The following is a 27779-nucleotide window of genomic DNA, read 5'->3' on the forward strand; positions in this document are numbered from 1 at the left end:
TAGCCTGTACTTACAGCACTCCCACAGGGAACTGGGAAATAGAGACAGGGAAATACCTAGAAGTTCATCAGCCAGCTAGCTTAGCCTACACAGTCAGGAACAGTAAAGAGACCATGTTTTAAACATGGTGGAAGGCGAGAACTGGCACCAGAAGTCATCCTCTGACCTTCACACATGCGTCATAGCACATGTGCATCCCTCAATAAATTTTATTTTATTTTTGTTTTTTGTTTTTTTTTTTTGATACAGAGTCTCCCTTTAGCCCCAGGTGGCTTGGAATTCCCTATGTAGACCAGGCTGGCTTCAATCTCAGAGAGATCTGTCTGCCTCTACTTCCAGAATGTGGGATTAAAGACATGCTTTACCATGCCCACCCCAAATGAATGCTTTTTTAAAAATCACTATGACACTCTAGACACAAGCTGTTAACTTCTAGATATTCCTGAATATTCACATCTTTGTGAATGTAGTAAAGAGATAAACAGTAAGGGATAAAGCAGAATTGTCCAGAGCCTTCTCCTGTGTGGACTGTGCCATTTAGAGCATGAGTTTCCTATTCTCTTGAATGTTAATGTTGTCTTCCTCAGAACTGACTTGCTTCCAGCAAATAAATTCTAAATAGTCCAGGCCCTAGACAAGGTTTCAGGAGAGTGAAGTCACTTAAAACATCAGCTATCAAAGCTCCAAATTGAAAAAACACAAAGGTGTGTGTGTATGTGTGTGTGTGTGTGTGTGTGTGTGTGTGTGTGTGTGTGTGTGTGTGTGTGTGTGTGTGTGTAGGCATGTCTGCTAACTAGATGTCATTAAGTAAATTGCCATTTGTCTTTCTTGAAGCATAGTCCAAATGCCTGTCTTGAGAACACTTGAAGGATGAATTTTTCTTTCAAGGTGATTGAAAGCAAGTTTGAATGAACTGATTCTTTAATGTTTTTAAAAGATATTTAATTATTTTTATTTTATGTGTATGAGTGTTTTGCATGCATGTATGTAAGTGCACCACATATGTGCAATGCCCGCAAGGCAAGAAAAGGATGCTGGATTTCCCTGGAACCGGAATTGTGACAGTTGTAGTTGCCATGTGGGTGCTGGGAATCCAACCCAGATTCTCTGGAAGAACAGCCAAATGTTCTTAAGCACTGAATTATCTCTTCAGCCCCATGCACTGATGCTTTAAAGGTAAAAAATGTTTGCCAGGAATGGTGCTCCATGTTTTTAGATACAGCACTTGGGAGGTAGAGGCAGGTGGATCTCTGTGAGCCTCCAGGTAGCCTGGTCTCCATGGTGAGTTCCAGGCCAACTGAACTCCACGAAATTCCTGGTGTACTGCTAATGATACAGCCAGAAAGAAGGTGAATCCTTGTGTTCATCAGTTTTGATAACATTTCCATGATTCTTCTTGCCGTAGACAATCTATAGGTGAGTTCTTCTGAGACTTCCTCAAATGAATTCTGAAATTCACTCAAGGGCAGAAGTCATACAAAAAATGAACTCATCCAGACATTAAAGATCCTTACACCTACAAATTATACTTGTTCTTTGCTCATTAGAATCAGTCACAATCAGACTGTATCATTTATAAACCTACAGCTGGCCAGCTTCTTCTGACCACAAGTTTGTCTTCCCGTAGATGCTATAGGTTGCCAAGCATTCAGCCAGTAACAGGTCAGAGATTCACAAGGGTGTTTACCCTGTGTGCCTGGGTGCTTTCAGTGGACCACGCAACTGCAACTGGTTTTACCTGACCTGGGATCCTGTTTAACGAAATAAACAGGTGAAAAATATGGCCAAGATGAAGAGATTATATGCATATTTGGGAACAAGGTTTTAAGTACATGTATTCTCACGGCACCATTAAAGTTAGAAGGGCAAACACACGTTTCAAAGGCTGTGTTTCCCTGAGGTATTCTTATAAATTCAGTTCTTTGGAGAACAGGATTGAAAGTGGAGTGGGAAGAACTTTCCCAGCCAGGTCTGGAGGCTTCTGAGCCTCCAGGGTCAGTTCCTTCTCTCGGTTTCCACAGACCTTGGTGGGTGTTCGGCTCTGGCGAGGAGCCTGCATCAGGCCTGTCCAGCTCTGGCCTCCTGACCCAGAGAGCTCCCAAGAGCACTGCCAAGCCTGGGTCGCGCCGCACCCAGACGCGGGTGCCCTCTGCCAAGAGTTCAAGGCCACCCTAATCCGGATATGATGAAAAGGAGCCACAGAGAGAGGTGTTTGAGGAGTGTAGGAGTGGCGAGAGGGGGAAAGAGAGGCACGCGGGGGCCCAAAGTCCTTCAGGAGTGAAGCTGGCCGGAGTGAGCTGGCTGGAGTGAGGGGGCGGAGTGCAGGGCTGAGCTGGCGCTGTCACAGTCCCGGCCACTGAAGCATCTGGGCTGAGCCCTGGGAGGCGGGCGGGACGTGCGGGGGCCGCCGCGGTCGTCAGGCCACCCGGCGCGATGGGGCCGTGCCCGCAGCCCCGCTGACTTGGCCGGCGGAAGAGGAGGACCGGGCTCGGAGCGGCCCAGTAGGGGGATGCCCAGGTAGGTGGAGGTTGCGGGGCTGGAAGGGCTTGGGGTCCCATCCCAGGCCGATCGCTCCGCTTCGGCGATCCCCGCGCGTCCCCTCCGGGCTCCCCTCCCGTCCGCTCCGCCCGGCGCCCAGCTCGCACGGTTCTCCTTTCTGCTTTCAAATCCAAACTTCCCCGGGGTGGAGTTGGAGGAGGGACGCCGAGGGGGAGGGAATGGCCCGCCGCGGTGGCGTGCTCCTCTCTGAAAACAGTTTGTCCTGCTTTTCCTTTTGCTTTTCCCGCCAGAAGCCGTCAGTTTCCTACACCCAACACCTAAGCAGCGGGGGTCCGAGCGCCCCGCGGGTGGCGGCAGGCGGCGCGGGCTGGAGAGCGGCCCATGTCCGGCGCGGGCGAAGCGCTTGCTCCCGGGCCCGCGGGGCCGCAGCGCGCGGAGGAGGCGGGCGGCGGCCGGCCGGGAGTCCCGGGCCATGGTGAGTGAGGCTTGCGAGTTGCGAGCTTCTTTAGTAAGGTTGCATTGGGGAATTTGCTCCATCTTCGGACTGGGGGAGTTAGTGGTGGTGGTGGTGCTTGGAGGACCGAGTCCCACCTGGTAGTTGTGAACTTTTGCTCACTTTGCGTTACTCAAGCAAGTTTGCCCAAGGATCCCTGCCCCAGATCAACAACCGGATAGGAGGGCGGGATCCGCGGGGCGCTCCACTCCCCCTTCCTCTGGTTGTGAGAAACAAGACTAACTGGATGGCTTCCTCCTCCTGGCTGTGTGGTTCTGGGCTTGTGACCCAGAGGTGTGGGGTCCGCCGGGCTCTCTAGGTCTCTTAAGTTCTGTCTCTTCTCACTGGGCGGGCTGTCTCTGCTCTCTGAATAAGCATGTGCTCTCCCATCTTTCTGGTTCTTGAGGAGTATTCTGTATCAGGTGGATCTTGGAGGTTTCTGAGATCAGGTTTCTGCGATCAGTTGCTTTTGGAATGGCCCCTGCATATGTTTTCAATAGCTTTTGTTTTGAAATAAACACGTTTTAAAAGAAATACATTTCAAGAAGAGTTAGCTCTTTTATGTTCTTCCAACTGTGAAACAACATTTTTATCTGGGGAATTTACAGGACAAGCTTGTTAGATAGTTGGACAGTATCTTGAAGGTAGTAAATCTCAGCCGTTCATTGATGGCAGAGCCAGGGTCTTACATTTCAATGAGAAGAGTTCGGAATGATAGGCACTAGATAACTTTCTAGGGCTCAAAAACCCACTGCCTACCCGTGATTTTAAGCATATCGAAAATCTGTCTTCCCCCTCAAAATATATTGAGTTTCTTGATTTTTTCTTTCTTTTTTTTTTTTTTTTTTTTTTAAACAGGCTTCAGGGAATCCAGGGAAACCAGTGGGAGCCACATAACGCTGGGGTCTTTGTTGTTTCTATTCCTTATGGAGGAAAGGGACGGCAGCAAGAAAATGGTAAAGAAGTTAATGTTCTAACCACAGTAGATAAAAGCAGAAAACATCCATGCTTAAATTGAAATGTTCTGGCATCCGGGCCTGTTAAATTGAATTATGTTTATCATTTTGTTTAAAAGAGTGACTCATTTCTTTTCCTAAGCAGAGAAATACAAACGATTAGCTGCACAAAAGCGAAGAACTAGAATGATAAACATATGTTTTCCCAGAAGCAGCCGGTGTTCCACACATTGTATTGTCAACACAATCATTTTCCTGTCATTAGGCTTGCCCTTGGTAGTCATATCGACTCATTGATGGGCTGTTTATACTCCCACTTGAGCTGTTAATCACTATTGTGAAACAATGCTTATGTCAAAAATCAGCATCAGACACCCAAGGAAAACCATTTGATTTGGAAATAGCGAATATGAACAATATTCAGCGTTAATAGTATGTAGTTTGAAAATCAGCTGGAAGAATGTGCAGTGATGCTTGACGCACCTGCGCAGTACAAAGCTGCTGGGCATCACGTGATGCGAGAAGACGCAGCAGCGCTTCTGAAAGGGCCTGAAGTTGAATGCTGGCTACATGTAACACATTTTAGAGCTGTGTAAAATCTGGCCAGTGTTGTAACTGAAAATTACCTTAGCTTCATTACTTCAAAAAATTTTAACTTTCACGTAACTTTCTTTGGATAGGAATCATTTTAATTATATGTGAAATATGAAGTTAATTTTTAAAAAAGAAAACCTTCAGGATCTTGTTAAAATATTGCCTTCCAAACAGGTAGATTACATAAAGTGTATTGAAAGTGTATTTAATTAAAAACTTTTTAAAATAAAAAGGAAAATGCTTCAAGAGATACCTTCCCAATATCAGGTTGGTTTTATCAGGACACAGCTGTAAGGAGTTTTTCTTTAAGCCATTCTACTCTTAAACCCTCCCCTATTGGACAGGCACTAGTCTTTAATCCCAGCACTCTGGGGGTAGAGGGTGGTGGATCTCTGTGAGACTGAGGCCAGCCTGGTCTACATAGGGAGCTCCAGGCTAGCTGGGGCTACATAGTGAGACTCTGTCTCAAAAATCCCCAACAACAACAAAAAAAATCCCAGAGAAACAAAAACCAACTCCTCATCCTCAAATTCTTAAATCTTCTGCCCCTGTCCTTGGGTTCTTTATCATTCTTTCTGCTGGAGAACAAAATACACCTTTGAAACACAGTAAGACATTGCTACTTAGTGGAAACTAAATTTTAAAATTCTTTAATGTTAGTCACTAATGTTTTAGGGAAGTTAACAGAAGATGACATTTGTGCAGAAATATATGAATAAGTGTTCTGCAAAGTTAAGCATATGTATTATTTTTACAGTATGTACATATATGTGACACCATATATATATTAGTGTGTACAAAGTGAGCTATCAATATGTTAACCAAAGGTATAGCACCTTAAAATTGGCAGTAATTTTAGGGCTCTTTATTAGCTTGAACTCTCCAATCAAATTTTGGAATCAATTCTAGATCACATTAGGTAGTTTTAGAAATCATAATGTATCCCATTGCATTTTTCAACACTGAGTTAGAAAGGTTTTCTGTATTGAGATAGCCAAAAATGTTTGCCTTTCTCTTATGATTCTGTGAGCTGTTCTACTGCTTTGAAAGTGTTACAGAATTATAGATAGTGGAACTACTTCTTGTGTGCTTTGAAAATTGTTCCAGAGGAAGGACATGAGTTCATATTGCTGTAAAGAAGAACCAGGACAGGTATCAGACAATAAGCTTGAGTGGAATTCCAGGGACCTGGAGAACTCATAGGCCAGAAGGCAGCACTGCTTAAGGTCCAGGGTTGACATCTTTTGATGTTTCAGGAGTGGTGGAAATCTATATGTTAATGTACCATGTCATCACTTTATGGTAACAAATTAAGTACAGTTTTATGTCCAGGCCACAGAAAACAACAACACCTGTAGACTGGATGTGACCTCTGAGTCACTGATTTGCTAATCTTCTTTTGAAAATAGAAATTAAACCCATGATTTAAAACAATTTCCCTGTTTATGGCCAACTTCTTAAATATGGAGTATGGTCTCATGTCATGTTCCTTTATAGAATGCCTTGATAAGTGAATGGCAACTTGGGCCCTTCTTGTTTGTTTTAAGAGGGAATAGGTTTGTGTATGTGATTCTTCAAATTGTCATTTTGTTTTCTTTTTTGATTAAGCATATAAAAGTTCTTTGTGTTATGAAACAAGATTGAAAACTGATTCTTAGTGCAATAGTTATAAGAATCCATATAATTGAAAGAGCCTTTTAATTAAATGCTTCATTCAAAAAATTTTGATCTATAAGTAGCGTACTCTTTAGAAGCGATTTATTTCAACCTGTTCATTTTTAGATGGAGGAAAAGACTTGCAAAGAATTTAAGTGGCTTGCCCAAGGTCCCCCACACAGCGATTAACAAGAAATCAGGTGGCGCACAAATTGTAAAATATATGTCATTGTGATAAATGTGGTTGATGTAGAGAATCAATACAACCTTTTCACACAGGGTAGATGCATTGAAGTTAATAGACTCTAGATATTGTGAATCGCTGGAGCCTGTTTCCATCCCAGCCCCCAAATCATTGCACTTGCCAAGATGTGGACTGTTGGACTCAGTGCTGGAGTATACTTTAATGTGATAATGTGTGATTTAATGTATTCTTCTCTCTAGGGAGAGTCCTCTGAGACTATTAGGCGGAGTTTTCATAGTAGGATGCAAATGCCAGTTAAGTTAATTAAAAATAATCTAAAATAGAAGCAAGGGAGAGGATCTTCAAGTTGAAATTGCATAAGAAGAACTTTGACTTAGAAGCTTAGCTGAGTTGTCAGGAGTTTATAGGGCTAATCAGATTTTCTTTGGGGGAAGTCTGTTTATTTCAATTTATAAAATATATGCTTGTTCATGTCTGTATTTTTCTACCCTTGTCATATTTTTTATCTTTTTTAAGGCTGGTATTTCTCATGATATGTTATCTTTGGATGGCTTCTGTCATTGGTTCATAATCAGGGATGATTTTGCCCTCAGGGAGCGATTTGTGTATATCTAGAGACATGTTTGATGGTTGTACCGTGGAATACAGTGTGTGTTACCAGCATCCAGTCAGTCGATGCCAAGGTCATTGCCCACTCAGCATCATACAGGGCACAGGACAGTACACGCCCACAAACAAAATATGACCTAGTCCCAAATGTCGGCAATACTCAGATGCAGAAAAGCCTGCTCTCTGCATTTATTGAGGACCAGGAGAAATTTTGTCTTCATTCAGGCTTATAGAATCAGTTTTTCTGTGTAGAAGACTGAAGAATCTGCATGTAAAGAAATTCTAGGTGCTACTTGATTCTAGGAGAGGCTTATTAATTTAGAAGACTTAATCTGTAAAATGACCTGTTATACTGATTTTAAGAACAAAATAATCTTCTATGGTGATGCTGGGAGGGGGTGGGGAAGTGGCAGTAATGTTAGAGCAGAGAATCTTCAAAGAACTGTAAAGACAAATCCTTTTCCAAGTTTCTAATTGAAATTCTGTTACTCCATGCAAACTCTTTAAGGATGTTTTCCAAAATTTTGATTATATACCTTAATCCATCCTCAAAGAAATTTTGTATTCTGAAAATGTATTTTAAGTATTTAAGGAGACAAATATAGAAGAGGGATCTTAAAAGCATGAGGCAATGAATAGGATTGAAATACTTCCTTCTGCCACAGCAGTCAGGATTCTTGCTGTTCTGTACATCTCTTTGAGGACCTAGTGTGTGGCAAGACAAAGAAAACAGATCTCAATGTTCACATGAATTCTTTTCATTTATATGTTGGCCTTTTGGAATCAAGATTATGCTTTTTCCTAAAACTTGTGATAGATTATATCTAGTTCTATAATAAATCTCTAAAGATTGTTGGAATTACATTTTGTTAAAATTTTCATGCTTTTAATGATCAGTCCCAGATAATGTCCTAGTAGCTTAGAACACTTTTTGTATGCAGGTGCTTGAGGAAACATAGGCTTAGTTAAGGACATAGGGAGAGACTGGTTTGAATTTGAAGGAGCTTTGGAAACACTTAAAAGTACCTTAATACTTACAGTCCTAATTCTTTTGTATGTACAAAGGAAGTAATGTTCATTTTCTAAATTTAGTTCTAGAAGGGCAAGGATTATCAGCATTGCGTTCATTGTCCTTTGCTAAGAAAAAGAGTCAAATGAGTGCTTCAGATAGATCATTGTGTGGGCTCCATGAAGAAGCAGAAAAATATATTAAGGATAAGGTACAGTCCACGCCAAGGGACTTGGATTGTCCTGCTGAGGAGCATGTGTAATTTTCTTGTTGGCATCAGTGAGCCATTGAAGGTTCTTGAGTAGGGGGAAATACAAGACACAATTTGTTTTTAGTAGAAAAAACCTGGTATGAGTTCAAAGGGTGATTTTGGAGAAAGGGGCAAGAGTGGAGGACACAGGCTGCAACAACATGGTAGATACTGAGAAAATGGATTTAAGAGTAACAGTGTAAGGCTGGGTGTGGTGGTGTAGCTTTAATTCCAGCACTAAGGAGGCAGAGGCAGGCAGATTTCTGTGAATTAGAGGCTCATCTGGTATGCTTAGTGAGTTCCAGGCCAGCGGGATCTACAGTGAGACCCTGTATTAAAAAGAAACAAAACCCAAACCACCACTGACAAAACAGGGTAAAGCTCTACACACCCTTGATAGCCCTTGAATTAAATGGGTATTGTGTAAAATACTTACTATGGGAAATGGTGAGAAGCTAGACGTTTAAGGCAGTCTATAGATTTGCCTTGTCTGGTAGCACAGTAGCAGGAGCTGTGGAGTCTTGTTTTGATTACACTGAGTTTGGGGAACTTAGCGCTGGTCATGATCACTAGTCGGTAGCTAGAAAAAGATTCTGTAAGTAGGTGGAGGTACGTGTCAGACTCACAGACCAAGAATCGTTACACCAGAGGTAGTGGATGGGCTCAGGACTCAGAGAGATGACCTAGGGCTAAATCTTGGGGAAGGGCTACATCTTGGAGGGGGAGATGCAAAAGAATTTAGAAAGAGTACCTAATGGCTCCTCAGAGAAGTGTTGAGCATTTAATGGTTATGGAAGGTCAGAGTTGTCATTTGGTAAAGGAGAAACGAAGTGCAAGGCAAGTTTCTTTCAGAAAGGTGGACTGAGTATTCTCACCACACACTAGTGGGAAGAGACCAAAGATAAGGAGTGGGCTGGTGGGCGGGGCGAGTGGTGTTGTGTTGAGAATTAGTACCTGAAAGAGTCAAATTCTAGCAAGGTTTTCAGAGCTTTGGGAATGTTTCTCTTTGATACAGAGTAGGAGAGAAGGATTAGGTGATAATCTAAAGAAAATTTATTATAAAAAGAGGCTACTGAGAGGCCTAGATCTTCTTTCAAGTAGATAGTAACATTTTCAGAGAGCAGGGGAAGTTAAAATGAGTCAAGACATTTGAGATGTGTGGGAAACTTTGAACGAGTGAAGAGTTCAATAGGGAATCAATCTGGTACAAACCAAAGGCTGTTCACTAACACCGAGGGCTTAGCTAAGAATGGCTGGCATGAGTTCTAGAGGGCATGGATCAGCACGGTTTGTTGCCTTTCTCAGAAAGGAGCATGTGGGAGCTTGGGAATAAAAGCAGAGAGAATGGATTTTGGAATTGGCATAGGACTGGAGATTGGCAGAGGTTCAGAAACAATGGGAGGACAAAGGATAAGTATCCTGCAAACATGGGGGGGAAAGAGAGAGAGAGAGGAGGGAGGGAGAGAGAGGAGGGAGGGAGAGAGAGGAGGGAGGGAGAGAGAGAGAGAGGGAGAGAGAGAGGTAGTTGCAGCAGGTGAAGACTTGAGCCAAATGAAGAGTGTGCCCCATTGCGTTGTTTGGTCAGTCTTTGTTCAGGGCTTTGACATATATATATATAATCTATGATCTATGACCGGCTGACTTTACAGAGCCACGAGGGGAGCTGTGGAATTTTTGGGTGTGTAAGGGCTTTTCCTGTTTCTTTCAACCTTATTTCCTGGATCTGGTTGAGATGATTTCATGGAAAGAGGGCCAAATAACAGTGCACTTCACCAGTATTATATTTTTATAGAAATAAAAGGCTGGGGAAAAATAAGGAAACATAAACTGACATAATCTAAAGCTATGCCATTTACAAATGGAAAATTATTTAGAACAATAACAAAAAGAAGAGAAAAATTCCATCTAATTGCCTGAGATAGTATCAGAGGCGAAATCAGAGGTGATTTTTTTGTTCTAGTCTTAAGCATTTTTATTCATCTTTCATTTAAAAAAAAGACCGCTTATGTGCTGTCTGATTCTAGACTTTGGGTCGTTTAATACTGATGATTCATTGGGTGCAGACTGAAGGGGTTGCAACCTTCTACCTCCATGAGAGTTCTGTACATGAACTAGTATTTTAAGTCTTCTGCCTCCCTGCTCCCTCTCTTTCTCACCTCTTCTCCTCCCTTCCTTTCCCTCTGTCTGTACTTAAACTTTCAACTGTTTTTTACACGGTGTTTTTTTTACATGAACATACATGGTGAAAAAGAAAGAAAGCTCTTCAAACTAAGCTTTCAAAATCCTGTTGTGAGCTCTATCTTACAGAGTCTGCTTCTTGTTACTTAGAATCCAGTAAGTGGAACTATGAAAAGAGTTATTTTAGCATGATTTTAATTTCACTTGTGGTTTCAACTTGAAATCTACTTCTGTTTTCAGATTCACGCCCACATGATCTGAAGAAAGATGATTCATATACATGTGCCTTTCTGCTTGGTCCTTTTGTCCTTCCAGAAATAAAACAGAAATATGTTTTTATGCTAAGCTAGCACATACATTTAAGTGTTTAAATTTAAAAGGGAAAGCCCTTTCCCTAAATGTTTTGTGTGCTTGCTGTGCACAAGATTCCCTGAAGATAAAGAGTGGGTAAATGCATAGCTCTGCCTGTGAAGAATTTGTAAACTAGTTTAGGGAGGACAAGTGATGAATGTCTGCTGAAGTAAGTTGTTACCCTCATCTAGCCATCACTTAAAGATTGCAGCAGGAACACATGACAAGTTAGTTGATGCTGGTTGTCACCTGGCTGGTCGAATTCTGGAGTTTACAACATTTACAGATTGAGAGAGACTATCAGGATGACAACAGGCATTCATTTTGCTGGGGTTGTGCTGCTAGTTACCTCAGCTGAAGAATATACAATACAGATCTTAAGATTGGTTTTTGTTTGTTTGTTTGACTTATGCAGACTTGAGCACTAAAAACTAAGGCAGTTTGTGGTCGAACAGGTGTCAGGTACTCTGGGACCAGGTGGCCAGGTGGCAGAGTGCCAAGGAACCAGCTTCCCCTCTTTACTGTCTCTACTCCATAGAATACCTTTCCTATACTTTGTCATGGTGGCCCAGCCTCTGGTCATTAGAACAGCTATGGACATGGACCTGCTCTGTTCCTTTGTTACCCAAGCGATATGCAGGATCCTTAGTAAGCTTCTTCTGAGAGGTTTCACTTTATTTCTCAATGAGAAGCAAGATGAAAGTATAGGCATGGGAGTTTACAACACTAAAGTACGCACAATGTCAAAATAACTCAGTTCTTGATCTAAGAAATAATGCATTCGGTTTTTCTGAGAGAAAATTATTTCTGGTTGAGAAGGAAGGAGATGGAGGCACTGGTAGTACCCATAGATTTGTGAGAAGTTGGGGGTTGCAACTAGCAGAATCTGATAACTGATTAATGTTAGAATGGAACAGAAGTGTAGAGTTTCTGATGATTCTGCATCTGTTTTTGCCCAAGATTCAGACTTTAGTTAGAGAAACATACAGGAAGTTGAGAGAGAGTGGTAGGCAATTTGGGAAAATGCTGAGTCTCAGTTACTAAGACCAAGTAGAATATCTAGAATAAAGGATCCACACATTCTGGTCCTGTACCTGCTGGAGTGGTAGAAGTTAAAGAGATGTCAAAGATTGCAGAGGGAGACTGAAATGGGCTGATGGACTTTAAAGGCAAATCCAACAAGTATATCATTCCACAGCTAGAAAAGAGTGTCCTGAAGGTGAGAGACTTATATGAGAGGTTTCTAGTTGGAGCATTTATGAGAATTAACAGAGAAACCCTCTGACTTCAAATCTTATCTGTATCTATCATTTAGAATTCAAAGATATCAACTTTAGTATACCTCTATTCATGTCAGCAACTTGTTTGTGTCTTTACCATGACTCGAAATGCTTTGTCTTCTCTTATTTATTTACTTCAAAATCAGACTCCTTAGCTTCAAAATGCTGTTACAGATTTTTAAAACCCCTTTGGCTTTTTGTTGAGTTCCACTGGCCTTCATTCTTATAAAAGTAACAAATAAGGGTATGTTGTGTAACCAGAGAGCCAGGGAAAAGAATATATTCTTAAGGAAATAACTAGGATTTATGAGAAAAGAGTTTAATACTAAGACCCTTGTAAGAGTGATTCTAAAGTTATATAATGTATATGAATGAAAGTGTCACAACCAGTATGCACTAATAATAATTTAAAAAAAGGAAACCAATAAATGTAATCCTGCTTAAAGACTAAAGATGAGTGCGTGTATCATCATGTTGATAGGGGGAGATGCCGAATATTCCATTTTGTTCTGTGGTGGTTGCAGTCTGCTAAGTAAGGGTGCTGTTGTCACTGTGGTGTCTGTGAATCTCAGCAGTTACAGAAGCTCCTGACAGGAAGCCTTGGAGGAAAGACTGTTGTGCTGGCAAGAGGGTCAAGAATACAAGGCCTCTGACAAACCAGTGAATCAGCTGAGGGTATTTCGTGCAGAGAAGAGAGAAGAATATGAGATATTTTTTAACACAGCACTGCCAGGCAGGGGAGGATTGGTCTGTTTACTTTGTAAACAACAAAATATAAATCTGTGAAAATGATATGGAAGTAGATGTTAGCCAGACATAAGGAAGGCCTTTGAGTCAAGTGATTCCAAACCGGAGTACACTGCTTCTTCTGAGGCCGGTTCCCAACCCTGAAGCACTCATGTCCCTGTCTTTCGCTAGGTCTTGGGGAAATTGAGTATTGAACATTTTCATCTGAATTCATGTTATGAGTAGTTCAGAAGATCTCTAAGGGAGTCATGCCAAATTCCATGAGCCTTGGAATGTCTGGCTGCTGTGTCTGTGTTCCTGTTTGTTGTGTAAATATTGTTGAACTTGAATTTGAGGAAGTAAGAAATTCTGTGTTTCAGGGTCAAATATCTTGAAAATATATTCTTAGGGTTAGATGTGCAAAGGCGCTGGGGATTAAGATGAACTAAGCCACTGTGTTCTCTTCTCTAGCATCAAATTGTTCTTTCTATTCTTTCTACCCTTTTTCAAGAGTCAAAAGTATAAAATTCCTCCCCCCTTTCTGATTTATCTAGAGCCCTAATCTACTGAGATATATTTTAAACTGTTTATTATTTTAAATCTTTCATAGTTATGTTCAAGTGCATATTTCTATTTTTTGTAAATATTTTCTACTTTACTTTGTGTATTTTCTCTGCCTATCCTACCTGTAAACTGTTTGAGTCAACATATTCCTTTAAATTTTTTTCCATTCATTAGAATCTAATGATATTATAGGCGTCTGAATCCTTCAGAGGCCCTTTGAAGGAATGTATTTTAGTTCTTGCTTAGAAGTCTTGCCATTTTTCAAGATATTGATAATAATGAATTAATTAAATTTATATAAACATTCAATTCAGTTTACAAAAATTTATAATGTATCTGTGATTACATAACACCTTTTTTGTATTTGTAAAATAATGAAAGTTTATGTAATATGCTCTTTTGTGTATTAAAATTCTTTTATGATCATAACATGACTTTTGGGCAAGTAGATTTTAATCCATTTGAGAATGTTAGACAAAGTAAGTTAGGTTTGCATTGTTCTGTAAAGGTCATTAGGCTTGAGGGGTTTTTCCTTTTGGATCAGTGAAAAAGTGAAATTCCAGGCCCCAGGTCTTCCTGAAAGCTGCCTTATCTTTGGTTCTTTTAAAGGTTACATTTGGGGAGCATGTCCAGAATTTCCACATTATTCTGAGCCTCTGGGAAAATACAGTCACAGGTTTTTTTTTTTTTTTTTTCTTTCCCAAAGATTTTAGTCTCAGATTGCTTAAGATTTTATTAACTAGAATACATGTAAATTGCCTATATATGATAATGCCAGATTTTGAATGGAAGAACGAAAATGAAATTGTTCAAGACAAATTTCATACATAAAAGACGTAAGAATATAGAATTTTGAACAGTGACAATATGCATATTTTGGAAATTGTATCTGTTATACATCATTATCAAATATGTAATTGAAGTGTATGAGGCCTGACCTGTAAAAGCCCCTAAGATTATGCACAGAGAGGTATGCATCATCCTTTCTGTAAAAATATAAGTATTTTATGCTGATTAAGGTTTATAAGGGTTTGTAAAGATGTCTTCAACACCATCATTTACACATTCTTTTGCTAAGTAAGCAAATAAAACAGATAACAAGTGGGAAATGTGTTTGATAATTGTTTTGTGAATTTACAGATGTTTTTTGCCTAATTTAACAGACTATTTGAGGTGGCTTATGAGAATACATTCAAAGAAAAGACTAAAACAGAGTAATAGAAAATATAGTTAGTCTCTGACAGCAAAGCTTGACAAAAATCCAGAAGGTACAGTTACAGCTACAGACTGCTGGGACTGGTGCAGGTATTCAGTTTTGTTCATGAATTTAACTTAAGGAGAAAACTTTTTCTTCCCCTTAGATAGACCTTCCTTGTCCACAAGGGGGGATAAAAATGACAACTTCTCAGAGGACACAGTATATTACCTTATTCAATCTACAGATTATTTGCATGGATTTTTATAAAGGCATTACCAAATGTATAATGCCCTCCATAGCCTCCTCATGATACCTTCAGAGCAGGATTTTGAATGATGGTTATTGTAAAACAGCACAGTAATAGCCACTGTGAATGAGCTCTTGCTATAAACCAGAAACTCCGCTGTCTAGGCATGATTCCACTTATTTTAACATCTACCTTGTACTGTAGATATTGTTATTGTCCCCATTTTAAAGATAAGAATCTTAACAATGAATAACTTTCCCAGAGTCCACATTATTAGTGGGGGTCCTAGTTGCATGGCATACTGATTTTAAACCTTTGCTTCTAAGTATTTCTCTAGTACAGAGTACTACTTAGTGGTTATCTCTGTCCCAGTTACTCTAATCTCCTGTATTTAGCAGGAAGCATTCAAATATGTAAGCTTTCAAATGATAGCATTATCTTTCATTCCTGGAAGATTGTTGTATGTTATAGTGTCTTAAAGTTTAGTCAAGCATCTATCTATAATAACTTTGCCAAGCTCATTTCATCATGAAGCATCCTTAAGTGTTCTTTTATTATTATTGTATATTGAAAACATTCAATTCCCAGGGGTGGGGAAATTACTCAGTGAGTAAGGTGCTTGCTGTGTTAGCATGAGGACCTGAGTTCAGATCTTCTGAACCCATGTAACACATGGGAATTGGGGGAGGGGTGCATGTATGTAACCCCAGGGCCCACTGCAGAACTGTGGAAAGGAATATCTCAGAGGTTCACTGGTTAGCAAAACAGTGAGTTTCAGGTTCAGTGAGATAACCTGTCTCAGAAAAAAATTAAAATAAGGCAGAGAAGTGACTGAGGAAAGTCATCCAAATGTCAGCCTCTGGCCTCTACATACACACATGTGGATGAGCACATCCACAATGTACAAGCACACAAGCATATAACATATACATGCGCAGAATACAAAATTCAATTATTAGAATGATATATTTGCTTGGTGGAAACAAGCAAACCAATCGACGGAAACATCTTTAATACTTTGAATAATTGTCTAATAGAAAAATTTGAGGGCTGGAGAGGTCAGCAGTTAAGAGCTCTGGTTTCTCTTCCAGAAGATCCTGTTTCAAATCCCAGCACCCACACAGTGGCTAACAACTGTCCATAACTCCAGTTTCAGGGGATCCAAGACCTCCAAAACCTCCTCTGTCCTTCAAGGGCCCTGCACAACATGGTGCACTTACATATAAGCAGGCATTAGCTCTCATACACATAAAATAAAAATAAAGAGAAACAAAGGTGAGCTCAGTAGTTCTACTTACAAAAGAAAGAACTAAAACTAATTATAAATTACCTGATAACATATTTATGTTCAAAATAAAGATGAGCTAAGTGACTTACCAAGCTAACTAGGGGTAGACTACATTCCCATATATGGTACTGTTGCGTACAGTTTTGGAGATGCACCGAATGTAGCACTGAGCTTTCTTTACTGGGTAGGTTATGAAATTAACTGAACAATAAAATCCTTTTTACCTCTGTGTTTTATAATCCTAGTTCCACTTGATTATCAGACTCTGAGATATGTTGTCCTCTCATCAGTAAAACTGAACTAATATTTTCTTCTTAATTACATCACTGATGGGGCAGAAGATCAACTAAATACTATATATTAAAGTCCCCTGAAAACTTCTGTACTATAATTGTAGAAATTCATTTACTTTTATTTTCAACGAAGAGAAGCATTTTTATCTTTCTCCCTTTCTCTTTGGTAAAATCTTACATATCAAGTGAGTGGCTGCTATATGGCCTATATAAATTTTACCTAAATTATTAGCCAACTTATTTAATGATCTTAGATTTTTTTCTCTTGCTATTCACTGTTCAATTATTTGATTCCCAAACTCTCTGAGGAAAATATTATTATCAAGGTTTGAAGTTTGGATAATGTCACCTAGGCAAAATATTATAGAATTTTAAATTAAGTGGAAATTCTATTTACTTGACCCTTTCCCATCTCCCTCAGCAGGAATAATCAAGACTGGAGAGGACACTTGTCACTGTTCATTCTCTACTTTAGAGAAGTAACAAAAACACAAAGGGCATTGATTATGGACGATAGTCATTTTAGAGGAGGACATACTGCATTTAAATTGATCGCTTACAACCATTATTTTTCTCCCTTTGACTTTTTCTTTTGCTTAATTCATGCTTGTCACTTTCTTGGAGAATTAACTCAAATCCAATGCCTCACAAAGACTTTTCTGTGATTTGCTCAACTCCATTCCAAACATGCTTCAGCGTGTATGAGAGATTTTGGTTTTATTGTTCAGCCCTGTGCAGAGTCAGATTTACAGAATCCGAGTGTTTGAAGCACTTGGCAGACATGCGGGGGTAGTACCTTCATTTCTCCATCGAGGAGGAGGAGAATAAGGCCTTGCCATCAACATTCAAAACAGAATTCTGAACCTGGACAGTTTCATTGCCTTCTGTTTTACATGTGCTTGATTGTTTCACTTGAGTGTCTGGTCTCCCTGGCTAAAAGATTTGCTCTCAAGAGCTAGTCTTTATGGTCACCCAAAGACCGTTTTCCACTTCTCTGTCAAGACTGGGCACACTAGAATGCTAAGGGCCTAGACCTTTGTGGGCACGCCCAAAATTATATCATAATTCTTCACTGCACTGCTATTTAAAAGGCCTTCAATTGTTATTTTAACATCTAAAACATTTCTTTTACTCTATGAGTAGAACTGAATAGTATTCTGAATAATTCAGGTTTTGTATTCTCAGCATTGTCCTGACAAGGAGACAGAACTCTATCTCAGGGTTCTCTAAAGAAACACAACTGGTAAAATGAATATTTACAGGGATTTATCAGAATAGCTCACAGGATAGAGTCTGAGTAGTCTAACAATGGCTGCATCACACTGGAGAGGCTGAGAATCCAGTAGTCTCTCAGTCCACGAGGCTGGATGTTTCAGAAGTCCCAATCGGGCGCTGAAGGTCTGATGTCCAAATGATTGGCTAGTCTTCAGTCTACAGCAGCAAGATGAACTTACCAGTGAGAGAGATGGCAAGCAGCAAAAAGCAAGCTCTCTCCCCTGCCATGGCCTTTATACAGGCTACCATCAGAAGGTAACATCCACATTCCAGCTTCAGATGATCCAATCAAGAAGATTTCTCTCATTTCAGTTAATCCCAGATCCAGTCAAGTTGACACCCAGGATTAGCCATCACAAGTTCACCTTTTGTCAACTTGACACCCAATAGCATCTCTCTATGTCATGCTTAATTTTCAAGTGAAAACAATGGTGAGGTCATAATTTCACCTAACATGATATGACTATCCCATCATACAATGACCAATGCGTTATATATCTTAGAATAGGTGATAAGGTCATTGAGGAATACTTACTCCTTTAGTATCTCATAACCTAATATGATTATATAGGTTCACAACATTTAACCATTTAACACTTACATCGATTACACATTGAAAAAAGAACAATACAAGTATGTGCTTAACATATGTGTATATATGCACAAGCCTATTCTTAACCAAATAGGACAAAAACACTCATGTCAATTACAAGCTACATCTCTGCAACTGGTCGCATGGCCTAAGCTGATATTTATAACTACCTTCCTCTACCACCCATTATGTATTTCCTCCACCATCAGCAGGTCTTGGCTCTTTCCCTGGAGGAGTGACCCATACTTTCATCCCTGAAGGATCTGGGCCATTTGTTGTCCTGTCTGGATTGTGTTGCAGTTTCCCAATGACCTTAATCACAGGTCATGGTAACACCAAAAGTTGCCCTAAGGAATCTCCTGCCTTCCAGATATATTCTTCATTACCTGCATTGTGGAGAACCAGTGCAATTTCCCCTGGTAGACTGGGTCAAGTACCCCTCCTAATACTGTTATTGCTTTCTTAGCCTGTTGACTTAAGGGCATCAGAAGCCCAAAGTGGCCAGGGGGAAGTCTTAGCTTCCAGTTCAATGGAATGTTTTTTGTCTCTCGTGGCAGAAGCACTCCCTCCTCTGGAACCAAAACTTCTAAGCCAGCAGAGTACAAAGTTGTGGGTACAGGAAGCAAAAATTTTCCTAGTGGGTCACTAGGGATGGTAGTGAGAGGAATCATTCCCACTTCCACCCCTTGATTCCTGGACCCCGTAAATCCTGGCTATAGGATAAACAGTACCATGTATTGGACTCTGATTCAAAGCATATACTACCTTCTGGAGGACCCTGTCCCAGCCCTCCAAGCTATTGCCACCTAATTGGCGCTGTAACTGTGTCTTTAAGAGGCCACTTCATCACCCTATCAAGCCAACTGCTTCAAGATGGTGGGGAACATGGTAAGACCAGTGGATTCCCTGACCATGGGCCCATTGTCACACTCCTTTGGCTGTGAAATGAGTTACATGATCAGAAGCGATGTTGTGTGGAATACCATGATGGTGGATGAGACATTTTGTAAGTCCCTGGATGGTAGTTTTGGCAGAAGCATTATATGCAGGAAAGGCAAATCTATAGCCAGAATAAATGTCTGTACCTGTAAGGACAATGCACTGTCCCCTCCAAGATGGAAGTGGTCCAATGTAGTCAACCTGCCAGCAACTTATTGGCTGGTCACCATGGGGAACAGTGCCATATCGGAGGCTCAGTGCTGGTCTCTGCTGTTGGCAGATCTGGCACTCAGCAGCAGCTCTAGCCAGGTCAGCTTTTGCGAGTGGGAGTCCCTGCTGTCGAGCCCATCTCTTTATCCAGAGATTCTAGAAGTAACAAGCCAGCATCATTTTTCTTATTTTTTCACAAATTGTCAAATATTTTATGTATAACATATGTATCACTAAATTCCTTGCTCCTCACAAGAAGTTAGTTAAAAGACTCAAATGTGTTATCTTCATAATTGTGTCAAATAGTCTACACCATGGATTTTCAGTGCTCGCCATGCTACCTGAAGACTCTGAGTTGGAGAGCCTGCTCCAGATACCAACAAGCCCATTAAAGAAATACATCCTTTCAATTCTATTTCTCTAAAACCACTCCTGGTACCACAGAATCTGTATTAGGGTTCTCTAAAGAAACAGAACCGGTAGAATGAATATATGTATCAGATTAGCTCACAGGATAGCTTCTGAGTAGTCCAACAATGGCTGCACCATACGGGAGAGGCTGAGAATCCATAGGTGCTCAGTCCACAAGGTTAGATGTCTCAGCAGTCCCAATCTGGTGCTGAAGGTCTGATGTCCAAATGATTGGCTAGTCTTCAGTCTACAGCAGCAAGATGAACTCACCAGTGAGAGAGAAGGCAAGCAGCAAAAAGCAGGCACTCTACTCTGCCATGGCCTATAAAAGGCTGCCATCAGAAGATAACACCCACATTTAGGGTGTGTCTTCCAGCTTCAGATAATACAATCAAGAAGATCTCTCTCATTTCAGTTAATCCCAGATCCAGTCAAGTTGACACCCAGGATTAATCATCACACAGAACTAAACACCCCTGAATTAATTAGAAAAAAAATTCATTTTCTTGGAATCCTGTGATAAGGAGATAGATGTATAGCAAGATGTGTACTTCAATGTGTATTGTGCTTTTCTACATTTTCTCAGAATAGTTATGTTGTATAGGAGAAGAACTTACAAACAGCTGCTCAGACCTGGCCACTTAGCTTGCTGTTGTCACCATTCTGTTCACTAAAAAGTGTCCGGAATTGGGACTTCTCAGGTTTGGGCCTGTGCGGCTATATGGGGAAAGAGCTTTATCGATGGTTCTGACCCAGTCTAAATGAGAGAACCACAACTTAGAACAGTGAACTGCTATCCTGAGGAGGAGAATCCATTAGGTACAGGCAGAAAATCTTATAGATAGCTACAAACTGATATCATACATCAGTGAAATCACCTGTTTGCTTGTGGTCTCTGTCTTAGGCCCACACAGTAGCTGAATTGCAACAAAAAATCTTCATGTGTCTATCCATAATGGAATGACGTAAACCAAGACTGAGCTCTCAGTCTGCTCCCCAGTCCAGAAGTGACCCAGCAAGTCTACATTGGTAACTGAAACCTGTTGTTAGGATGACATTTTGCCATCTTCATAAGAAGTTTCTGGCACAGTCAGTCGAAAAGTTGTGCTGAGGTTGGTTTTGTGTTTGAATATCATGGTACCTCCCATATGATTATCACAGTTAAATCCCTTTTTCGTCTTTGTATTCCTTCAGTGTATATGTATAAATGCCCACTGCTGTACGGTACTCGGTTAAACTGAAAAACCACACAACCATACAGAGAAAATAGTGTATAAAAAAGTCACAGAGCAATCAAATAGTCACAAGAGTTTAGTTTATGTAAAAGACAACTTACTTTTCTTGGAGTGTTTCTGAGCCTTGTTTTGGGCTGGGTGCTATGGATCTCAGTAAAAGTAAGAGTCTAGCTTTTGAGCCAAGGCATTTAGTTTTCTAAGAAAGCAAAGTTGGATGGATGATGACTGTGATGTCATAGGAATTATACAGAATTTATTACCTTTTGAATATAATAAGACAGAAAATGGTAGTTCTCCTTTCTTTCACTTCAGAAGAACACCAGGGATCAACAAGATCTAGAATTTCCAGATAAAGAAACTTCTTTTTTTTTTTTTTAAGTAGGATAAACTGCCTCCTTATAGGAATTTGGAGTAGGAATAACTCTATATCCCTCAGACATGAGTTACATTATTGTAAATCCAGGTATAGATGGACCACATAGCATTGTCATTTATTCAGTGGAGAGTCGAGAGGGTCTGTGCTTAGCACTCAAATATTGGACATGATTCAAATATGCGTCAAGTGTGTCTGGCAGCTTTATTCATACCTATTTTCTTCTAGTCAGCAATGCTTCATAATGCCTTGGTTTCATGAATTAATTTTAATGGAATTAAACTTGAACAGCTCAAAATTATATAATTAATTTCATTCAGCTTCAATTAAAGTTACTAATTGAATCAAGCCTACTAGCATGACACCTGGCGGCAGTCAGTTACATAACAGTGTGAGCATGTAGGAGGACTTGGCTGATGAGCTAGTTCACGGATGCTAGCAAGTTTGTATAAAAATCTCTTTTACTGATACTCTCAGAAAGGCCTGAGTTGATGATAGCAGTAAAGATTTCTGGATTTGTTTAAGAAAGTAAAGATTTTAATTGAAACTAACACATCTCATGAAGATTACATCTCCCCTATGATAAAGTTGAGTAAATGTTACATAGATCTAGAACATATTGGTTAGCATGCTTTTACTTTATATTTTACTGGTTTTGAAAATGGTTTTGCTCTCTAAAATGCTTAGAATTGAAGGCCCTCTTTTTTCTAGAGATCTTAGTCTCTGGGTTTTAATCCTTAATTCACATCCATCTATTTTTCATGTGTTGAAGTGTTTTTCATGGCAGAACTGTTCATTTGTTTTGAAATCTCCATGATTCATGAGAAATTTTTGCACGTGCAGAAACTTTTCCTTCCAGTGGAAATGTTAACATGGATTGACTAACAACTTCTGTTTGAGTCTCTTTTCTTTCTTTGCTTCCTTGACTTGACATCGTGTTGCTCCTCTGACTCCTTGCTAATGGTACAGTATTTTATTTTAATATAGTCACTCTTCTGATGAGTTAATTGCAAATGTTTCAGCAGTGAAGTTTAGAAAGATGACTATTACTAGCTATACTTTTTTCTCTGGCTTGAAAATTCAAATGCTCAGTACTGAACTCATCTAGACCATAAACTACACAAAGGCCTGGGCAATGTTAATGGTACTCATATTGCCTAATACAATGTATATTCCATATGCGTTATATGTACGCAATGAGTAAATTGTTCTCCTAATCTTCAGATTTTTTTCCCCAAGTCAAATCTAGATTATGAGCTTGGTCAACCCAGTCTCCTTACCTGTGTAGACCTCTAATTAGTTTCTCACATTTATTCCCTTTTCTGTCATGTCATTCATTTTAGCTCTCATCAATGTCTATATACATCTTGCTAAGTTTCCATTTCAGTGTCTGTATTAGTTACTTCTCTATTGCTATGATAATATACCCCGGGGGAAAAAATTCAGGTAGAAAAAGGTTATTTCCACAGGGATATAGTCCATGATGGCATGGAGGCAGGACAGCAGGCAGGGAAGACATGGTGGCAGGAAGCTGGCTGGTCACATTGCATCCACACTTAGGAAGCAGAGAGTGAGCAGGAAGTGAAGTGCTGTAAAACCTCAAGGCCTACCCCAAGTTACCCACTTCCTCCAAAGAGGCTCTAACTTCTGAAGTTTCCACAGGTCTTCCAAAAAACTCTACCAGCTGAGGACCAGCTGTTCACACATGTGAGCCAATGGGGGGCATTTAACATTCAAACACAGCAATGTCCCTTTCTTTTCTCTCTCTTAGAAGTGTCAATTCTCCAGTGATTTTTAAGCACATAGGAACAGTGGAATCACCTGTTGCCAACCTTCTTCCCCAAATGAAATAGAATTATTGATGATGGGGCCCAGGAATCTTCTTTTTCCAAAGAGTTTTCTAAGTTTATTAAATTTCAGGTAGGATTGAGAAGCACTGGTGTACAGAGTTCATAACTCTTCTTAATAGGCTGCTTTGCTTAGGTGTTTCGTGAGCTTTAATGGCTACTTTGATTTGTTTGTCTTGTTTTTGAATTAGGTCCAAGTTTATTGTGTTGGCATTCAAATATCCACATTATGTCTTCATCAAAACTTTACATTCCTACGTCCTAATATCTCTCTGAAAGCCACTTCATAGCCTAGAGCTGGGACCTTTGCCTAAGTTTCGGCTTTTGGAGTTTTCCCACGCTGTTCTTCCATCTTTCTCCCATGAATACTTTTTGAAGTCCTTCTAATCTTTAGAAACCATCCAACGTGTTCCCTTCTCTATAGTGCTTTCTTGATCTCTGAAACCTGATGAGACTTTTTTCCCTTTCTTTTGAACCTCTTTAGTGCTCTGGACCTTTCATAGCATACATTTTACCTTGTGTTATAGGTTGTATGTTGTTTGACTTATTCTCCCAACAAGACATTACGTTTCCTTACATGTTAGCTTTCCACCTAAGAACTCATAACACTACGTGTCAACCTCTCATCCTAAATACTTCCCCTGTACTTATTTCCTACATCCTCACTACCCAGTCATCATTCAACTGCAGTTTGACTTTCATCTCCATCAATCATTGGAGTCGCTTCTCCTTTGATGCCTTTTCTGTCTCACCTACCCCCCACCTATATGGACTCATTCATTTTCATCCTTGTTGTAACCTTTTTACATTTCTCTATGATGGAAGATAACTTACTGTGCTAAAATTTATTTACTATATTCTTAATAGATTCTTTATGGTTTTTTTTTAGTGCCGAGATGACAGGTACTCAATAAGTGTTGTTGAGGCAATAGCACATACAGTAGTCAATAATGGTATACTTCTATTTCCTTAAACAAGTCTTTGGAAGCATTAAGAAAAAAATTAAGCCAGATGTAGTGATGCATGTTTAGAATTCTAGCTAGCAATTGGGAGGCAGAGGCAGAAGGATCAGGAGTTTAAGGTCATCAGCTACATAGTGAGTTCCAGTTCTAGGTTCCATGACAAAACAAAACCAACCAACAAAAGGGGGAAAAAAATCAAACAGAATTGTAAACTAAAAAACACACAAAACCTGCAGTAGTCATCATATAATAAATATCTATTCTTTTTCAGAAAAATGTAATAAAGATGATACTGAGAGGGATATCACCCAGGCTACCAGTAGCCACTTCACATGTGGACAGATCCAAGACCAGTCCATTTGGGGAAATCCTTCAGATGGTGAGCTCATCAGAAGTAAGTACTTTTAGATAGAAAATTATAGTGATTTTGGGATATGACTGTGATAAGAGAGCTTCAGTTACTTGTCCCAAGTGGTAGTGCTACAAATGTATCTGAGGGTTTTCATTGGTACTTAAACAGCAGAGGTAAATAGTGCTGTCAGTTTCCATACTTTGATTACGAAGGAAGAATGGAGAGATGAATTAATATTCTTTCCATCTCCTGTTTCCCTATGTTCCCTGAGCCTTAGGTATAGAGGTTTCATTGTAAGTATGTCACATAGGAATGGATCCCTCACAGATACTTTGTTTTTGTATTTGACAAGTTGTGGAACTTTGTAATAGCTTCCAACTATTGCAGAAAAAGTGTCTTTGATGAGTGCTGTGAGGTATGCTTCTCTGTAAATATGAGGGTACATATTTAGAAGTAATGTTGGTCTAGGGATGTGACAAAGGTAGGTTTTTCTCTAGGATCTATGACCTCTCCAGCCATTTGTACTTGGCTATGTTTACAGTAATACACGTGAGTTCCCTCCCATTGACTGGGCCTTAAGTTCAATTAGATAGTTGTTGATTACCCCCAAGATAAAAGAGCCACTACTGCACCAGTAGAGAATATTTGCTGGTCCAGTCATTGTTGTGGTTCATAGACTTTACAACTAGATGTGATCATTGATTGTTTTTATCCCTTGACATTTTGAATAGTATCTTCTGATACTATGGGAGCTGTCTTCAAGGAGGAGGCTTCCAGATCAGTTTCAGCTCCATTGTTCCAAGTCCTGTGTCTGGTTTGACTTGTCTTCAGCAATAGGGTCTTACCTTCAAGTTTTGGGAGGCAATAAAGGGCTGTGACAGTAGCCTGTGTTATTTTGAGAATCCCTTGGGACTACCCTGACCAACAACTGGAAGGGAACAAACCTTCCTTCCTCATGGAACAGATTGTGCTCAACTCAGAAAGTCACAATTGCCCAAACAGCAGAGAGTAAGAGACTGCAGAGTACTTATTCTTGAATATGACACCTATATCAATCCTCTGCCACCCAAAGCTCAGGGAAAATGGTGGAAGAAGGGGTGGAAAGATTGTAAGAGCCAGGGATCATTGATTACCTCAAGGAAACAAGAGTTTTCCAGACAGCTGAGAATTTATTCATCTAAACTTGCAGCAATAATAACAGCATACACAAGACCTATGTATGTACAAACCAGACAAAATCCCAGCATAGAAGTGGAAGGGAGTAAGAAGCCCCAATCTTAGCTGAGGAACTATTGGCAACTGATAACTTCTGGGGAAGGAGAGTTGGTTTTCTTTAATGGTGTGGTGCTAAATAGATTAACCATGCTCCAGTGGATGGGCACATACCAAAGGACATTTGGGAACACAAACCTGACTTGATAGACATTAATATATATGACAGAGTGCATGAAATCCATGGGGGGTGCTATAAGGAGGGTGCATGTAGGGGAGGAGTTCTAAATATGATCAAAATATGAAAATACAATCAAAGCCAAAGGTCAAGTTGTATCATGGTAATACTCTTGCAGTCCTTACTCTTTTGGTCAAGTGATTTCAAATTCGTTTTTATTTTACAATTTGTTTGTTTGTTGTGATGCTCTTCTTCCCACTAAGATTTCTTTGTAGAGCATTTACAAAAGCATTGTATTGGGAATGCCCTGTAATGCCAGCTTCTTTTAGGTAATGTTCAGAATGTGAATTCTGTAAGAGGTTCTGCCTTAGGCCTTCTGGAGCTTTCTGTTCTTGTTCTTTTGCCTGCCCCCCAAGAGGGTTCAAGATGAATTTTCAGTAAAAAGAATATAGCAAATGTGCAGGGTAAAGGGGCCACACCTGGAAGAGCATAGGAGACCTTTTAAATTCTTATTCATGGCCACTGAATCACTGTATTTCGTTTTCAGTGTCTTAGATTGGACAGAGAATATATTTTTCAGAATCAAGTGTTGTTTTATCAAATTTACATTTAATCTACTACTTCACATGATTCATAATACAGACCCTTTCTTGTGTTCTATTCTGAACTTTGAAACTTTTAACATTCTTTTTTTTCTCTAGCATGCTTAACGTCTGGCTCTGAAAATTAGAAAGAGACCAACTTAGTAGAAAATAAACAATAACAGTACAGATGAGGGACATTTCCAGTTATCAAACTAAAGCTCTAAAAAGGAGTTTGCTTTTATTTAATTTTAGATTTTTAGACACTTTTGTCTAGAAATGAGTAGGAAGGAAGGAAATGTAACTCATAAATTATGAGAAACAAGATTTATGTAGCTTTTCCCAAAGAATCAAATAAACATTAGTTCAAGTAAACATTTATCCCTGAATGTGTATTGAATATCTTTTATCTAACATTGACTCTGCCATTTTGAAACTTCAGGTTTGGTAAGATGTTGGTATATTTTGTCTGTGATTTCCTAGCAACTAGAGTTAGTGAGCATGAAGCTACAGTGGAGATGACTTTAACTCCACTTATTGGGCAATATGAGAGGTTTTTTTTTTAATTTTTTACTTCTATTTTTGTAGTAAAATAATTCGTGTTTCATTTATTTGAGTTATTTCTTCAATTTCCTTTCCCAAAGTCCACGTGAAAAACGTGAATACAAACTCAGGACAAAAAATAAAACAAGATACAAACATTGTTGCATAATGATACAAAGAATTAGGTGGAGGTATTGAATTTGTTTGTGGTATTTGGTGAAGCTCATGTTAGTCACAGAATTCATTCTGTGAAATATACTGAATTTAAAGTGAATTGCTCTCCACTTGTCTTTACTGGCTAAGTGGACACTGACAGAAAATATGGCAAGAAAGCGTTTCTTAGTGAGCTAATGATGTAATGTGTCTTGTGGGACACTGGAACATTTGGGAGCAAATGTTTAGTTTCGTACTAAAACTCACAGAAAGAATGCAGAGATATGGAGTTTTATCACCTCCTCTGAGAGGGCTGCTGGGAACAGTGGTGTGTGAATGGGAAAGCAAAGATAATGACTAAAGTCTGTAATCCTGCTGGAAACCTGAGCTGGCAAACATTTCCAAATATTTGTGGGTGACATCTAACTCCAAATTAGGCTAAAAAATTTCAAAACCTTTTATTTCTTCTCTTTTTCCCAGTCACACTTTTCTAGACCAAGGCTAGTTTGTTGGATCTACC

The 27779-nt window shown here is 39.7% G+C and overlaps 1 protein-coding gene across 3 annotated transcripts in view; it reads left to right on the top strand.

The window, feature by feature from the left end:
- Window positions 1-2218: 2218 nt before the first annotated feature.
- Mdfic (MyoD family inhibitor domain containing) overlaps window positions 2219-27779 on the top strand; it is a 101986-nt gene continuing 76425 nt past the window's right edge. Inside the window, exons 1-3 of one of the 3 annotated variants that reach the window (XM_029569043.1) lie at window positions 2220-2517; window positions 2790-2974; window positions 24512-24634. In XM_029569043.1, the coding sequence (XP_029424903.1) occupies window positions 2881-2974; window positions 24512-24634 (217 nt within the window). In that variant the 5' untranslated portion in view covers window positions 2220-2517; window positions 2790-2880. Of the gene's footprint in view, window positions 2518-2789; window positions 2975-24511; window positions 24635-27779 lie in introns of all 3 variants that reach the window. The other 2 variants (XM_008844390.3, XM_029569045.1) reach the window with 2 other exon arrangements.

The sequence above is a fragment of the Nannospalax galili genome, unplaced genomic scaffold, assembly GCF_000622305.1.
Source record: "Nannospalax galili isolate Female #2095 unplaced genomic scaffold, S.galili_v1.0 scaffold991, whole genome shotgun sequence".
NCBI classification, from domain to species: domain Eukaryota; kingdom Metazoa; phylum Chordata; class Mammalia; order Rodentia; family Spalacidae; genus Nannospalax; species Nannospalax galili.